The 17,129-nt window shown below is 42.4% G+C and overlaps 1 protein-coding gene and 1 long non-coding RNA gene across 3 annotated transcripts in view; one reads left to right on the top strand and one right to left on the bottom strand.

Annotated features, from left to right (window-relative positions):
* LOC140385497 (uncharacterized) overlaps nt 1-17,129 on the bottom strand; it is a 74,505-nt gene that overhangs the window by 4,871 nt on the left and 52,505 nt on the right. The gene's annotated exons all lie outside the window — the stretch shown is intronic.
* The window catches only part of rab2a (RAB2A, member RAS oncogene family), a 97,815-nt gene that overhangs the window by 60,596 nt on the left and 20,090 nt on the right, over nt 1-17,129 (top strand). For both annotated transcript variants that reach the window (XM_072467713.1, XM_072467712.1), the window contains one exon: nt 16,980-17,048. In XM_072467713.1, the coding sequence (XP_072323814.1) occupies nt 16,980-17,048 (69 nt within the window). The remainder of the gene's footprint in view (nt 1-16,979; nt 17,049-17,129) is intronic.

Raw genomic sequence — 17,129 nt, 5'->3', positions numbered from 1 at the left:
CTGAAAACACTCAGCTGATCGTTCAGGCCACCTTTTTTAATCTGATTTTTGCAATCTGCAAATTAAAATCACCAATGATTATTGCTATAGCTTGTCACAATCCCCCCCCCCCCCCCCCCCCCCCCCAAATTATCTGTTCCTGTACTTGCTGCCCACAGTGTAGTTAATGTTAGGGCTCCTATAAACTACTCTCAAGTGACTTTTATGTAGAATATTTCTTATTGCTATCCAAACTAATTCTACATCTTGATCTTTAGAGAAAATGTAACCTCTCTACTGTACTGTTGTCATTCTTCATTGACAGAGCTCCCCCTCGCATCTTTTCCTAGCTTCCTATCCCTCCAACAGATCAAGTATCTTTGAATATTCAGGCCCCAGACTTTGCAACCATTTCTTTGTAATGGCTATCCTATCCTACATGTTTATTTCTATTTGCACTTTGACGGCTGCGGGCATTTGGATACTGTATGGAGGCCATTCGACTCATCGAGTCAGCACCGGTCCTTCGCATTCCCTATTCCTGCAAAAGGGCATTTGGAATGGCCAATCCACCTGATCACATCTTTGAACTGTGGAAGGAAACTGGAGCACCTGAAGGAAATCCACTCAGACACTGGGAATGTGGAAACTCCATACAGATAGTCACCTGAAGTCTGAATCGAACCAGAGTCCCTGGTGCTAACCGCTGTGCTGCCCGCCTGTCCTTCTACTATTTTCGTAGCCTCTGGTCTTAGCAGATGTTACATTCTTAAGTATGTACATTGTGCTGTTGTAGAACCCCCCCCCCCCCCCCCCAACCTTCGTTCTTGCTCTCGCTCTTCCTCTTTCTCTTCCCCCCCCCCCAAGCCACTGAGTGAACACAGTATCCGGTGCAGTGAGTGGTTACCTGGGTTTGATACTGGCCCCAGGTCACACTCTGTGTGGAGTTTGTGCACATTCTGCCCATGCTTGCGGAGGTCTCATCCCCACAACCGAAAAATGTGCAGGATGGGTGAATTGGCCAAGCCCAATTGCCCTTAATTGGAAAAATAAGTACCCGTAGTATGAGAAAATGGGATCGTTATAGAATGGACCCACCTCCCCTCAGTAACCCAAGTGCCTAGATTCTTGATGTCTCCAGTTTGACGTGATGGTTCGTAACACTCCTGCCTCCCACTTATTACTGTTGTAAAACTCGCAACTAAAGTTTGAATGTCTTGATTATTTAAAGTAATCTTGGATCTCTCCGGCAGGCTATAGTTTGAGGCGCACAGATCCACGCTCAAATGAATTTTGGAAAACGTTCATTTAAAAAAATTAAAAAATGTAACCTCTGAATTAGAATAGCCTTTTAAAAAGTTCAAACTGACAGCCTCCATTTCTTGTCTCTCATTGGTATGGAGTTTCAGTTGTATGCACCACTTGATTTTGGATCTTGCCAGTAGAGGTACAATGTTCAGATTATGGCACAACATAATCGGCCAGAATGTTCTGACAAAATGCATGTCCTGAGCAGTTTTTGCCACGAATAACAAATCACTGCAAATTGCTGATTTCTCAAACTCCACATTTGGGCATTACCAAATGCAAAGCACAGGCGCAACAAACCGCTTAGCTGGGAATTTCTAAAGCCATAGAATTTATTTCAATATGCCATTAACAGTTAATAGCTAGCAGAACCATTACTGCCATCAACATTTATGGCAAAAGCTAGGAATGGATCTGTGACTTGAGGGTGAATTAGGTGATGAGGTAGAATTAGGCAACAATCCGCAGTTCAGGAATGAAGTTCCTGGCAATTCATAGCAGAAAATGGATTCCATCATGTGACCAGTTCGCCCACTCTCAGAAGGCTAATAGAGAACAGGAGAGAGCGGCATTAAAAACTACAGATTGTTAATTACAAGTTAACATGGTTAAGTAATTGCTTTTTGCCAGCAGAATTGATTGAGAGAATGCTAAAGACCCACGGCCAAGTAAGGTGTCACACAAACACAAAGATAAACCATTAAGCTTGTTTAATCATTGGCATTGAGTGAGAACACTATCTATCTAAATACATGGGGGAAAGGTGTGGATAAGAGACCGGCAGTTGTGGATAAGAGAGTTCGGCGGGAGGGATAGTCATGGAGCATACTCAGCAGTCACGATCATACCTCTTGCAAACACCACTTGAGTTCTCTGGAGAAGAAGGCTCTGATACTATTGACTACAAGGTAACATTTATTCCTGTATTACCATGATGGAACTGACGAGAGGCACTCTGCAACAAACAGCTCAACAATTGAATTGGTGAGTCCAGGAACCAAGTGTAAACTAACACCAGCAACCAAGAATACTCGAGACTAGGTCAAGGAGAGGAGACTAGGTCAAGGAGAGTTGTAAAGGCACCAGATATGCTCAACTGTGGAGGCAAATGTTAGGAATGTAAATAGTTTAACAAGGGGTGGCATAGTGGTTGGCACTGCTGCCTTACAGCACCATCGGAACCCCAGGTCGGATTCCAGCCTCAAGTGGCTGTCTGTGTGGAGTTTGCACTTTCTCCCCTTATCAGCGTGGGTTTACTCCGGGTGCTCCGGTTTCCTCCCACAGTCCAAAGATGCGCAAGTTGGGTGGATTGACCATGCTAAATTGCCCCTTAGTGTCAAACCGGTTAGGTGGGGTTACGGGAATAGGGTTGAGGCATGAGCCGAGGTAGGGTTTTCTTTTCCAGGGTCGGTGCAGACTCAATGGGCCGAATGACTTCCCTTTGCTGTAGAAATTCCATGAAAATTGGTGTGGAGGGGAGGAGATCAAATATTAATACTTGTTAATTAGACAACAACACTGTTAATGTAATCATTGCATCAGGCTCAGTGATGAAGTGATTCCAAAGGAGCTAGGCCGAACATGGTGTGCAAAAAGCAAAGTAGCCCATTGTGGAAGCATTGTGTAAATAGTTATCCCCAAGTAGCTCCTAGAGCAAGTGAAGCCTTGACAAGCCAGAAGGCAATACAAGTAAAGAGCAACAAGCCAAATCCGTGACTAGGTCAGTCTTTGATAATTTCCAGCTCTGTGCTGTGCTGTACTTGATAAGAACTTAAGTCACTAGCTGATGGAAGTTGTTTGGTTCAAACGTGCTAAATATTGCATTTGTTCATTATTATTCCACCAGAGCTACATATGCAAGTGAACCAAAATTTAAATATGTTTTTCCAAAGGAGTAGAAATGGATATACTTGCAGTTGAGTGGGTATATTTGCCATTGAGTCTATTTTGTTGGTATATTTAAGTTCTCTTGTATTCTAGGATTTGGAGTGCCTTGAATTGTAATTGACATGGGTGTTGTGCTTCTGGGCACCCTGAGCAGTTGATAGATTTAAGACACTGCAACTAATTCTACAAAACTGAGAACCACAAAGATTCAGGAGAGGCTTTTAAGATTATGAAGAAATGTGTTCATCATGATATAGATTATTTGGCATGTCAGTGATGAGTTGTCCAAACTATCGGTGAATAGAATAACTGGATGAATTGAGAGCTTGGCATCTGTGCAATTGATGCAGAAAATATCTCATTCGGTGAAGAATTTGGACAAATTTGAAGTGACCAGTACTAATCCATCATGCTAGCAGATTTTGAATTTTAAAAACGGCTGCTGAAATTTGTTATCAATAGAAGCAAATCAGTGGGAAAACTCTCTGCTTTATATGGTAGTTTTTGGGCTAAAGTGTTACAAAAAATGTATTTTACCACCTGAGATGCTGATTTATGCTACTTAGATTAAATATTGCTAAACTTGCCTTAAAAGTATTTAAGTAGCAATCCAAACTTGCAGTGATTATTTTAGTTGTCTGTATTTGGTCACCTACCCTAATCCACCAGTGTCTTCAAACTTTCTTGTGTATTGGTATTTCTTGTGTCATTAGTTCAGCTTTTCCTTTTCGAGCACTTTTCTTCTCTCGGTTCACGTTCCATTGCTGTTTGTGAAACATGATTGGTCCGACTGTCTACATAGCTCCTAGCACTTCAAAAGTAGTCCATTGTGGGAAGAAATTTGAATCTGCACTGCTTAATTATTCATTGACAATTTATATACTGTTTTTCATCAGTGTTTTGTAGCATTGTCTTGAAGTTGTATGTAAACATTGCCAATTTGTATACAGCAAAGACTCCCAAACAATGAGGGACAGACAGCCAGACAATCTGATATTGATTGAATGTTTGTGGATCAGAACTTGCATGCTCTTTGAAAAGTGCTATGGGAATTTTGTATACATCTGGGGAGTCAAAGGGAACCTTGTTAACCTTGATCCAAAATGCTTAATTTCGTCAGCCTAAAATATGTTCTCATGTCACTGATCTGGGGCTTGAACCATGGGTCTTCTGCTTCAAAGGTGGGTACCACTGATCCAAGGCTAACATGCTGGTGGTAGCTGTGGAGTAGGCCAGTCAACTTGTTTCTCTGGTAGAGCAGCACAGTTGTGTAGTGGTTAGCACTGCTGCATCACGGCACCGAGGACCCGGGTTCGATCCTGATCTCGGGTCACTGTCTGAATGGAGTTTGCACGTTCTCCCCATGTCTGCGTGGGCCTCATCCCCACAACCCAAAGATGTGCTGGATAGGTGGATTGGCCACTCTAAATTGCCCCTTAATTGGAAAAAAGAATTGGGTATTCGAAATAAAACTTGTTCATCTCGTGCAATCCAAATAATCAAGACTGGCCTCTTATCTATTCTATTTTTCTGGATCTCTCTTTCTTCTCTCACCTCTTCCCCCGGTCAATATCCTTCATCGTCCCCCCCCGGTAATATCCTTCGTTCCTCATCCCTTAATATCCTTGTAAAATAAAAAATATTACCTGTTTTGAAAATGTCAATTGACCTGGTCCCAACCTCTTTTTTTTTTTTTTTTTTAAACCATTTTAATGAGGTTTTTTTGGCATTACAAGCAACTACAGTATAAAAAGTGTACAAAGAACAATGAACATAGTGCAAACACCGACAGCTGTCCTTCCAAGACCCACCTATTTAACCCCCTATTCTACGCTGCCCTCGGCCACCCCTGCTGACGATTAATTCTCCAAAGAGGTCTATGAATAGTTGCCACCTCTGGGCGAACCCTAACACTGACACTCTCAAGGCAAACTTGATCTTCTCCAGGCCGAGAGAACTCGTCATGTCGGTTAACCAGGCCTCCAAATTCGGGGGGCTTTGAGTCCCTCCAAGCTAATAATATCCGTCTCCAGGCTACCAGGGAGGCCAAGGCCAAAACATCTGCCTCTTTCTCCTCCTGGACTCCCGGATCTTCCGACACGTCAAAAATCACCACCTGGCTATAGTGCCCTTGAAGGGTTTAATGACTTGTGTTGTCAGTCTCCTAGCTGAGCCTTGCAGCTTACTAAAATACGAGTAGACGGATAGGTGTGCAAAGTGAATCATGTTTATTGGTGAGTTCTGTTAGGTCAGAGCAATGGACTTCTAATTACAAGGATTTTACTATATTAGGTGGAACAAATTAAAAGATGTCTACCAGTGCTAAGTTACCTTTTTTCAAAACTAGAATAGAAGTTGAGGCAATATAATCTCTATCGCAAATTAAAGGTTGACTGCATAAAAGTGAGTCCAGGTTCCACTTCCTGATTACTTTGATGGGAAATATGATGCAAGGCAGCAGTAGTATAGTGTCTTACAAGTCACTTGTGTGTCTTGATTGCTTTGGGCAATATGTGCTTTGCATATGTTTAGCCTGGAGCTATGGATAGTGATGGTAGAGTCTCCAAATTTCCATCTTAACTGACCAGCTACTTCCTTTTTACTGGCTGCTATTGGCAAACGTTGGAAGGATTTGATTGGCTGCTTTCAGACAGTAGAAAGGTCATCAAGTCCTGGGGTGTCTCTCCCACAGACAGCTTCTAGCTCCGGTAGGGATCACAAGACCTCCTTTGTAGTGGTAATGTTACTGGGATGTTGTTAAGGCACATAGCCTTTGCTGCATCTAATTCCTTCGTTATTTCTTGATATCACTGTATTCCGAGGCTTTGACTTGTGCTCCGGCGATCAAGTTCAGGTCACATCATGGCTGCTCAGGGAATTTAAATTCTATTAATCCGAAGTAAAAAAAATGGTTTCAAGAGTAATCCTGAAACTGCGTTGTCATAAAGGTTCTGGGAAGGAAATTACTTAGCCAGTCTGATTTACAGGTCAATCTGGACCCACAGCAATGTGGTTCACTCTTAACTACCCTCTGACTGAAATTTCCTAATAAGCCACTGTGTTGTACCAAATAGCAACAGAATAGTTGGTGAATAAAGCAAGACAGAGCCCCGGCACCCAAAATTACAAAGGCATACAGCCCTTTTGCCCCACCAAGTCTTTCTCCGTAACATCACATCACATACCGAAATTGGGGAAGCTGTTCCACAGACTGGTCAAGCAACAACCTGACACAACCATGCTCACTAAATCCTGAAGCCAATGTCCTAGACTCCTCCACTGGATGTGTCCTGTTCTACTTTTACGTTCTCCAGGCTTGGCAGAATACTGGTATACAATCGTGAGGGAGTGACGGTAAGTTCTCAGCATTGACTTTGGACCCCATGGGCCTAAACATGGGCAAGGAAACCTAGCAATCATCTGCTCTCTCTTGAATGATGAACATCACTTATCACTGAGGGAGCAAGGGCACAGAAGGTATACGGAGCCTAAAGGATTGGTATCACTGCTACTAACTGAGCTTGCTGAATCCTGAAGGATCCTGAAATGGGCTACGGTCTGGCAGATGGAATTCAATGTTGCCAAGTGTGAGGCTATCCATTTTGGGAGGAATAACAGCAGAATGGATTATTATTTAAACGGTAAGATGTTAAAACATGCTGCTGTGCAGAGGGACCTGGGTGTGCTGGTGCACGAGTCACAAAAAGTTGGTGTGCAGGTGCAACAGGTGATTAAGAAGGCTAATAGAGTTTTGTCTTTCATTGCTAGAGGGATGGAGTTCAAGACTAGGGAGGTTATGTTGCAATTGTATAGGGTGTTGGGGAGGCCGCATCTGGAGTATTGTGTTCAGTTTTGGTCTCCTTACCTGAGAAAGGACATATTGGCACTGGAGGGAGTGCAGAGGAGATTCACTAGGTTGATCCCAGAGTTGAGGGGATTAGATTATGAGGAGAGGTTGAGTAGACTGGGACTGTACTCATTGGAGTTTAGAAGGATGCGGGGGGATCTTATTGAAACATATAAAATTATGAAGGGAATAGATAGGATAGATGCGGTCAGGTTGTTTCCACTGGTCGTGGAAAGCAGAACTAGGGGGCATAGCCTCAAAATAAGGGGAAGTAGATTTAGGACGGAGTGTAGGAGGAACATCTTCACCCAAAGGGTTGTGAATCTCTGGAATTCCTTGCCCAGTGAAGCAGTTGAGGCTCCTGTAAATGTTTTTAAGAAAAAGAGATAGCTTTCTAAAGAATAAAGGGATTTGGGGATATGGTGTACAGGCCGGAGAGTGGAGCTGAGTCCACAAAGATCAGCCATGATCTCATTAAATGGAGGAGCAGGCTCGAGGGGCCAGATGGCCTACTCCTGTTCCTAGTTCTTATGTTCTTATGACAAGTGCCTGTCTGTGGCAGGTGATGTGTCCAAGGCAATATAGGTACTGTCAGTGTGCAGTTCAAGTCCCCATTTTCACATAAAGGGCACCTTCCACTGTTTGTGGTACTATCTCTGTGCTTAAATGGAATAAATTTAGAGCCAATCTAGCAGTTTATCCATGAGGCCATATGGACCATCAGCATAATTTTATTTCACCACCATCTAACCTAAATTTCTGGCTCATTCTTCACTCTGCCATTGCCGTCAGCCAGAGAACTAACCCTGGTTTCAGTCAGGAGTGGAGGAGAATATGACTGAGGAAGCACCAGGTACACCAAAAATGATTTGTCAACCTGCTGAAGCTTTAACAGCAGATTTACATGCATGCAAAAAGAAGAAACAGCATGCTACAGACAGAATTAAGTGATCCCACAACCAACATATCCTTTCCAAACTTTCATCTTTCACTCTCCCTCCACGGTGTAAATATTTCCCACTTTCTCTGTCTTGTAGCTTTGGCTAATGTCACCTGGACTTGAAACGTTAGCTCTTTTCTCTCCCTACAGATGCTGCCACACCTGCAGAGATTTTCCAGCATTTTCTCTTTGGCTTCTTTCCAAAATTTGCCGTCTTGTCACACAACCATGCCAATTAAACAACCAACCAGAGGAAAAGGCTCCAGTAACAGGCCCATGCTTGAAAACCACATCAGTACAAAAGACAAGACTGAAGTGTTTGCAGACCTCTTCAGTCAGAAGTACTGAGTGGATGATCCATCTCCGCTTCGGTCCTCTGCATCACCTATGCCTATGATGAGCCAACTAAATATATTTGCAATGTCAAAAAATGGCTGAAATCATGAGAAACAGCAAAGTCTATGGGCCTTGACGTCCCAGCTGTGGCACTGATTTGAGCTTCAGAGCTAACTGTAGACCGTCGCCATGCTGTGCCAGTACAGCTACAATACAGGCATCCACCTGACAGTGTACAGCATTGTCTAAGTTTGCATGCCTTTCTGACCAATCCAATCTGGTAAGTTGCAGCCAGTCTTTTCTATCAGCAAAATTTAAGTGTTTGTGGTTTAAAGCAATGCGTGCACGTCAATAACCTGCTCACTGCTAGGTTTGGGTTCAGCCAGGCCACACTGCTTCGAACCCCCTTACAGTTTTGACCCAATAGTGGGCGAAAGGGTTGAATTCCAGCATGACACATGAGAAGCATTTGATCCAGTACGGCATCAATTGAGCCGAAGTAAAATTAACTCTAGAGATATGGGTGGATTCTCCATGGCCATTGCTGCTGGTGTTCATTGTCTTCGACCCAACCATCTTGCTTTATCAGTGTCCACCTCTCCTTCATAAGATCAGAGATGTTCAATTCCATTCACAATTTTTCAAGACCTGAACAGCATTCCGATTTGAGCTTATAGTGACTTAATACTTGCACCACTCGCGTTTCAGCTGTTCTTCTCTAAAAGAAACTGGCCAGCTCCCCTAGCACTCAACGGCACTTCATCATTGAATCCCAGCCATCACCTTTTGGGTTGCCATTTACCTGAAACTAAGCTTAACTGGCCAATAATGTACTGTGGCTTCAATATGGGGTGGCACTGTAGCACAGTGGTTAGCACTGTTGCTTCACAATGCCAGGGACCAGGGTTCGATTCCCGGCTTGGGTCACTGCAGCGTCTCCAAGTTCTCCCTGTGTCTGTGAGTTTCCTCTGGGTAATCCGGTTTTCTCCCACAGTCCAAAGATGTGCTTGTTAGATGAATTGGACATACTGAATTCTCCCTCATTGTACCCAAACAGACGCCGGAATGTGATGACTAGGGGATTTTCACAGTAACTTCATTGCAGTGTTAATGTAAGCCTACTTGTGACACTAATAAAGATTATTATTATATTAGAGGCTGAGTATTCCGCAGGAGGTAACTCTCCTCCTGACTTTCCAAAACTGTCCACCATCCCCAAGGCCAAGACAGGGGTGTGATGGAATACTTTCCTCCTGCTTGGAAGAGTGCAGTTGCAACAACTCAAACTCTCACCACCCAAAACAAGCAGTCTGCTTGATCAGTAACCCATCTGCCAGCTTAAACTTGCACTCCCACCAGCTCACAGTGGCAGTAATGTATACCATCTACAACAGTGTTTTTCAAACTTTTTTTTCCTGGGACCCACTTTTAACAAGTGGCTAATCTCCTGGACCCATGCCGGTCGACCTTCACGATGAATGCCAATTGACCTTCGCAGCCCAGGCCAACCGATCTTCTCGACCTACACGAGCCGACCTTCGTGGCCCACCATTATTTCTTACCTTTTAGTGCAACAGGTTATGCAGCAGGTGAACCTGCTTGATCCTCGCAATCTCACTTGTTTTGTCATTCAATGTTGCATGTCTGCTGAGGATTTCAGCTGACGATTTAAGTTCTTGCTGCATCCTTTGAAAAAAAAAATGTCCTCGAACAAGTCATGCCGTTGGAGCTCTTTGAGGGTTTTAAACTTTTATTTACCAACACCTCCCTGCATTTAAAACACAAGCGCTTTGCGTCCTCATTTTCATTGGCACAATTAAGAAAGACACCTCAATAAATTGTTTTTAGAATTCTTTGTGCCCGATTTCACTTTTTTTGGTGTTCACCAGGAGCCCTCAAGCTTTGCATACAGCTCACACCAGTATTGCTTTGTCCTTCCCTGAGCTCTCCTGAGAAACTCTCTCCAGCAGATTCCGTTGAGATTCTGGCCTATTTGTGACTCTGGCCCTTTCTTCCTTATTACGAAATGACCCATCTTCAGTTCTTCACACAGTCCTGTTGTTTGCTTGCTGGCAGCTACAAATGGAGGACTCTCTCATTCATGATTTTGCACCCAAATCTCTCTCGTACAGGGCATGTGGTGTCTGTATGTGCCACCCTCGTGACTTGCTCTCTGCCACTGCTTCTGGCGGGAAGACTCCATCGTTTGTATTTAAAGGCCAGCAGTCCTAAAAGCCGATCGTGGCCGTGGGACGCATGTCCCGCGATCGGGAATGCCTCGACTAATCGCTCCCTCCTGACACCCACCCACTACCTTGAGTTTGAAAAACCCTGATCTACAAGATGCACTGCAGCAACTCAGCAAGGCTCTTTTTAAACTCTTAAATTCCTTGACCTAAAAGAACAAGAGCAGCAGATGCATGGGAACAGCACAACTTGCCATGTTCTCCATCAAGTCCCACACCATCCTGGAACTATAATCACTGTTCCTTCACTGTCACTAGGTCAAAGTCCTGAAAGGCCCTTCCTAACAGCACAGTGGGTCCAACTACACCTCATGGACTGCAATAGTTCAAGGTGGCTCGCCACCTTCTCGAGCAACTAGGTTTGTGCAATAAATGTTGGCCTTGCCAGCAATGTTCATCACATGAAAGAATAAAACAAAATGGGCATGAGGCAAGAATAGGATATGTATATCTTCTCTGAATTATTTTCTGGTATTGATTCTTTAGAAATACAAAACACATTTATATAGTGCCTTTCATGAACTTGACATCCCAATACACGTTATAGCTAATGAAATGCTCTTGAAGTTTAATTGTTCCTGTAATTTAGGAAATATGGCAGTCAATTGGTGCACACCAAAACTCTCTCTCAACAGCAATGTGATAATGACCAGATAACATCACAAACCTGATTTGTTGGGGATAAATATTGGCCAGGACACTGGGTTCAAGTCTTCTGCTGTTATTCAAAATACTGTCAGAATATGTATGTCCATTTGATATAGCAGACAGGGTCTTAATATTTTGGACTCAAATGTGAAGACTAGACTTTGAGGTGTCAGAGCAAGCTCTTGGTGAAACTGAAGCAAGCATGAAGTTTTTTTTTCCATGTTATAAGTTTGATCCTTTAATTCCGTTTTGGGTGAGCATATCATAACCCTTGTGTTTTGTCTTTGGCAATGACATGCTTTGTAAATTTTCAGCCACGTGCCTAGTTGAAATGTATAATGTAAAAACACATGTTGCCAGTTCTGTCATACAAACCAGTAATTAAGTGCTTGTGTACATGAACTTATCAAAACTGAATCTGGGGACTTTAAGCATCATGCCATGTGAATGAGTGACTTGCAGACCCTTGCATGGAATTCAATCTGAACAGAAGAATATAGAATTTGAAACTAATTTCTAATTGGTGTAATTTGTAAAGCCATTGGGTTAAAGTATGTATTATTCAAAACATAGCAATGAATGCTTCTCTGTAAAAGAAAATCGACGGAACATGGAAGCGTTAAGTTTAGTACTGACTGGAAGCCAAATTCGCTTGTCGGAGCCTAAAGTCATTTGAAAAATGTACCATTTCCCAAGGTATCTGAACTGATTTTGAGGCCAATTCTTAATTTTTGTATATTTTAATCAGCCAATCATGTCCTCCATGGATTATGACAGCAATGATGAAATTCAATGAATTCACTAACAAATAAAAAGATTGGTTCCTGGAGGAATAATGAAGCAAAAAATTGTATAAGCTATTTGGTAGTGCAGAATTTGAGTATTGCTGAACAGAGACATGTTGAAACTTTTCATCTTGCATTCATCAGGACACTTCACAAGAATACTAGTATAAGGAGAAAACAACAATTTATACCGTGAGAAGAATGTAGATTGGTTGGCAAATGGACTCGTAGAAGTGTTGCCATGAGGAATGCACCAGTTGGTGACTGGTTATATGCCAACCATAGTTTAAAATTTATACCAGGCAGTTTGACTCTGGGGAATGAATCAGCGAATGGCAGTCACTTTAGCTGAAACAGGTATAACGTGTGTACATCTTCTTTCTGTCTTCAAAGAACAGGGCCTTGTGTATTCATATGTAGATTCCAGTACTTTTAAACATGGCACATTGCAAGCCTGACTGGCCATGATAAATTGGTTGTTAGGTGGCAGCACAGTGGCGCAGTGATTGGCACTGCTGCCTCACTGCGCTGAAGTCCTGGGTTCGATCCTGGCCCCGGGTCACTGACCGTGTGGAGTTTGCACATTCTCCCTGTGTCTGTGGCTTTCTGCCCCGCAACCCAAATGTGCAGGCTAGGTGGATTGGCCCGTAATTAGAAAATTAAAAAATAAATAAATAAATTGTTTGCCGGTGCAATTCTTAGCACAGGATTATTCAGGAAATGTTGTCCAGTCGTGGAATCTCATTTAATGTTAGACATTGTTCTGAGTTTAAGTACGAGCTGGTTGGGTAGGGTCTGTACCTTGCCTGCTGCAATTAGTGACTGGGACATGTTTGATAGGATCTGCCAGTCTTTGAGATGTACTGCATAAAAAGCATCACACTGGCACTTAAATTTGTATCCCACATTCTCTTTTGGATGAGGGCTGGCACTAATACCACTCGTTGCTACTACATAGTAGTAGGATGAAACAGCTAGCTTAATCTATTGCCCAATATTTTGCGATACCTTGATCTTTCAGGGTAATGAGGTAGATTTGGCACTTTTCACAGCCAAAAGTGGTCTTAGGCCTGTGCATGAGTTTGTGTAATATAACTGTGTTAACTGATCCAATCGGGTAGCCATTATCCCGCAGGATGCCTTTCAGCATCAAGTTATATGGTGAGTAAATGGATTGGGTTTAAAGGTTACCAATTTAAAACTAATCTTGTAGCGGGTGGAACTGTAAGAATCCAACGTATATATTGATCAATGAAGATGGGCTTGCGATAGACTGTGGTAGAGAACCTTAAGGTAAAATTCTCAACTAGTACACCCAAGGAAGTAGAATTAATTTGACTGCTCCATTTCACAGCACAGGATGGGGCCTATTAGGTCATGTAAGGGCATTATTACATACAGGTGTGGATTTAAATATAGGAAATGTATAATCAACTTAACCTCCTACCCATTACATATTTCTGATAAGTGTAATTTCATCAAAAACCTGTTTCTCTTGCAACCCAACAATTTGTTTGAGAGCTCTTGCCTCGAGGAGATCCCATGGCAATACCATCCATTTGGGATTACATGATGTCATTAAAACTGAGCTCCACTGAAGATACCGGACCAGACCCCAATCTTTGTTAGGCTACTGGACGAGAACCCCTGCAAATTTTTTAAATTTGTAAAACTGAGGAAAACTTCACTCCAGGAGTGGTGACTCTGACCAATCGGTATCTCCTACAATACATTTGGCCTATCAAGTCAGCATCGACCCTCTGAAAGAGAACCCCACCTAATCTGTACATCCTTAGACACTGAGGGGCAATTTTATCATAGCCAATCCACCTAACCTGCACATCTTTTGACTGTGGGAGGAAACCGGAGCACAGACGGGGAGAAAGTGTAATGCCACACAGTCACGCAAGGCCAGAATTGAACCAGAGTCCCTGGCGATGTGAGGTAGTAGTGATTATCACTGCCACAGTGTTGCCCAAAAGTGACCCAACTTGAATTTAAACACTGAATTAACCACATTAACCTCCAATAGCTTACAATAATTAGTTAAACAGTTCTTAACTGCAAGTTTAAAAAAAAAAAACTTTGAACTTATTAACTATCTAAATTTACCGCTAATTCCAATTAAGCAACCCAATACAGTTCAAATGCCACATATAAAGTTAAAGCCGATTACTTATCTGTGTAAATACTTTTAGAGACCCTTTCTAGGCCAGATCCAGTACACTTGTCTTGTCTGAACAGTATTTGGCAAAACTGCTGTTCAACTTAATATTCTATAACATACTGCAAATCTACAGGCTGACCTGGCTCCTCACATTAATTACATCTGTATCCCACAAAGGTGTTCCATGACTTAGCTAGGACAGAATGCCTCAAATTATCTATACTCCAGGGAACCATCCAAAATAGAAACACTAGTCCATTAACCCTTTATCTGTAACCAAGTAAGTGGCTGCAATGAATCATCACCTTAGACAATGGAATCTGAATTGTTGGGTGCTGAAGGAGGCCACGTAGCTCCTATCTGCAGCAGCTCTCCAAATGAGCATGATGTCTGTGCCATCCCCTTACAGAATTAAACCCATAGAATTCTTACAGTGCACATGGAAGCCATTCAGCCTATCGAGACAAAGGAAAGCCAATGGGCATGATTTATTTAATTTTCCAGACCGTCTTTGACAAGGTGCGGCATAGGAGACTGTTAAATAGGTTAAGAGCCCATGGTGTTGAGGGTAAGATCCTGGCATGGATAGAGGGTTGGTTGACTGGCAGAGTGGGGATAAAGGGGTCTTTTTCAGGATGGCAGCTGGTAACTAGTAGTGTACCTCAGGGGCCTGTGCTGGGAGCACAGCTTTTCACAACATACATTAATGATCTGGAGGAAGGAACTGAAGGCACTGTTGCCAAGTTTGCAGATGATACAAATATTTGTAGAGAGGCAGGTAGTATTGAGGAAGCAGGTGGGCTGCAGAAGGACTTGGACAGGCTAGGAGAGTGAGCAAAGAAGTGGCAGATGGAATACAATGTGGAAAAGTGTGAGGTTATGCACTTTGGAAGGAGAAATGGAGGCATAGACTGTTTCCTAAATGGGAAGATGCTTAGGAAATCAGAAGCACAAAGGGACTTGGAGTCCTTGTTCATGATTCTCAAAGTTAACGTGCAAGTTCAGTCGGCAGTTAGGAAGGCAATTGCAATGTTAGCATTCATGTCTAGAGGGCTAGAATACAAGACCAGGGATGTACTTCTGAGGCTAGATAAGGCTCTGGTCATACCCCATTTGGGAGTATTGTGAGCCGATTTGGACCCCGTATCTAAGGAAGGATGTGTCGGTCTTGGAAAGGGTCCAGAGGAGGTTCACAAGAATGATCCCTGGAATGAACAGCTTGTGTGAGGAATGTTTGAGGACTCTGGGTCTGCACTCCTTGGAGTTGAGAAGGATGAGGGGGGATCTTACTGAAACTTACAGGATACTGCGTGGCCTTGGTAGAGTAGATGTGGAGAGGATGTTTCCACTTGTAGGAAAAGTTAGAACCAGAGGATACCATCTCGGACTAAAGGGACGATCCTTTAAAACAGAAATAAGGAGGAACTTCTTCAGCCAGAGGGTGGTGAATGTGTGGAACTCTTTGCTGCAGAAGGTTGCGAGGCCAAATCAGTGTCGTTAGATAGGTTTTTGATCAATAAGGGGATCAGGGGTTATGGGGAGAAGGCAGGGAATGGGGATGAGAAAAACATCAGCCATGATTGAATGACGGAGCAGACTCGATGGGCCGAGTGGCCTAATTCTGCTCCTATGTCTTATGATCCTCCAAAAGAGCACTCTACTTGGGTCCTATCCCTGTAATCTGACGCATTGATTATGGCTGATCCACCTTGCCTTATACTGGTATTCGTGCAAAGTGTGCAAGATCACGTGTCTTCAGAAAAATTCATGTTCACCCGAAAAAGAGGCTCTTTTGGCATTGGTAGTAATATTACCCTATTGAATGCAAGCCTTGTCACTTTCTTCTACTGGTATTCGTGCAAAGTGTTCTGAGTGTGCAAGATGACATGACATGTATTTTGTTTTTCAGAAAAAGAGGCTCTTTTCGCTTTGGTAGTAATATTACTCTATTGAACGCAAGCCATTGTCACACTTTTTTTTGTCACATGAAGTTTTTAATATAAAACTAGTAAGTTCAAATTCATCATTACAGATAGCATAATGTCAATTGAAGCAATCACCCTTCCTGCCCCATCTCGCTCCCAGAACTGCACCAGCAACTTAGCTATATCTGTCTATTGGTGCTGAAGCTTCTACTTGGACTTGCATCTAAAATCAGATTACTGAACAGGAATACTAAGACGAATGGCACATTGTTAGGTTGAGAACTTGGGTCTATTACTACTCTGATTAACTGACAAAATTCTGTTTATTCCAAGGCATTTATTTAATTCCACATTCTAAAATTTAACTACAAATTGGTTGTGACGGCAAGATTTATTTAACCCTGACTGCAAAAGGAGAAATGTCTTGCTATGATTTTTAGTCCTTGTGCTTTGACTGAATTTATCATGTTAGAAATCTAGCTAGAATGTCATAGTTCTGCAGATCTTGGTATCTTTCCTCTGGTAATACATTGTAGAATTCTTGAAGTTTTGACACCTAATTATGTGATTGGTAATCTTGATTCCTATTGCGCACATTAGTCACGCTGTGCATGAAACAAATCTTGCTAACTTGGGCTGAAAGAGGAGGATTTTTGTGTACTAGAATCATGCCCGCTGGAACTAATCAAATTAATTTAGGGCCCTTTATAGCACTAAAGTGGTGGACAAATTGGAGGATTTCTTTTCAGTCCAGGCTGGATTCAAACTCTGGTCCCATAGATGAAAATATAGTGTTAACAACTTACTGCACCATACAGTCCTGAGTTTTTTGACTTCAAGAGTTAGTAATGGAAATGATGGTTGGAGGCATTGATTTTATTAATCATTTGTAAACTGTTTATCATTTTCAGGCATTTATTAATACAGCTCGGGAGATCTATGAGAAAATACAGGAAGGAGTCTTTGATATAAATAATGAGGTAAGATTACTTTAAATTTTGTATGTAATGTTCTGTCATAGACTTTTTACTTTAGTTTATTTGATTACATTATATAGATAT

The sequence above is a fragment of the Scyliorhinus torazame genome, chromosome 11 (assembly GCF_047496885.1).
Source record: "Scyliorhinus torazame isolate Kashiwa2021f chromosome 11, sScyTor2.1, whole genome shotgun sequence".
NCBI classification, from domain to species: Eukaryota; Metazoa; Chordata; class Chondrichthyes; order Carcharhiniformes; family Scyliorhinidae; genus Scyliorhinus; species Scyliorhinus torazame.
Note: the sequence above shows the minus strand (reverse complement) of the source record. Positions and strands in the feature narration are given on the sequence as shown.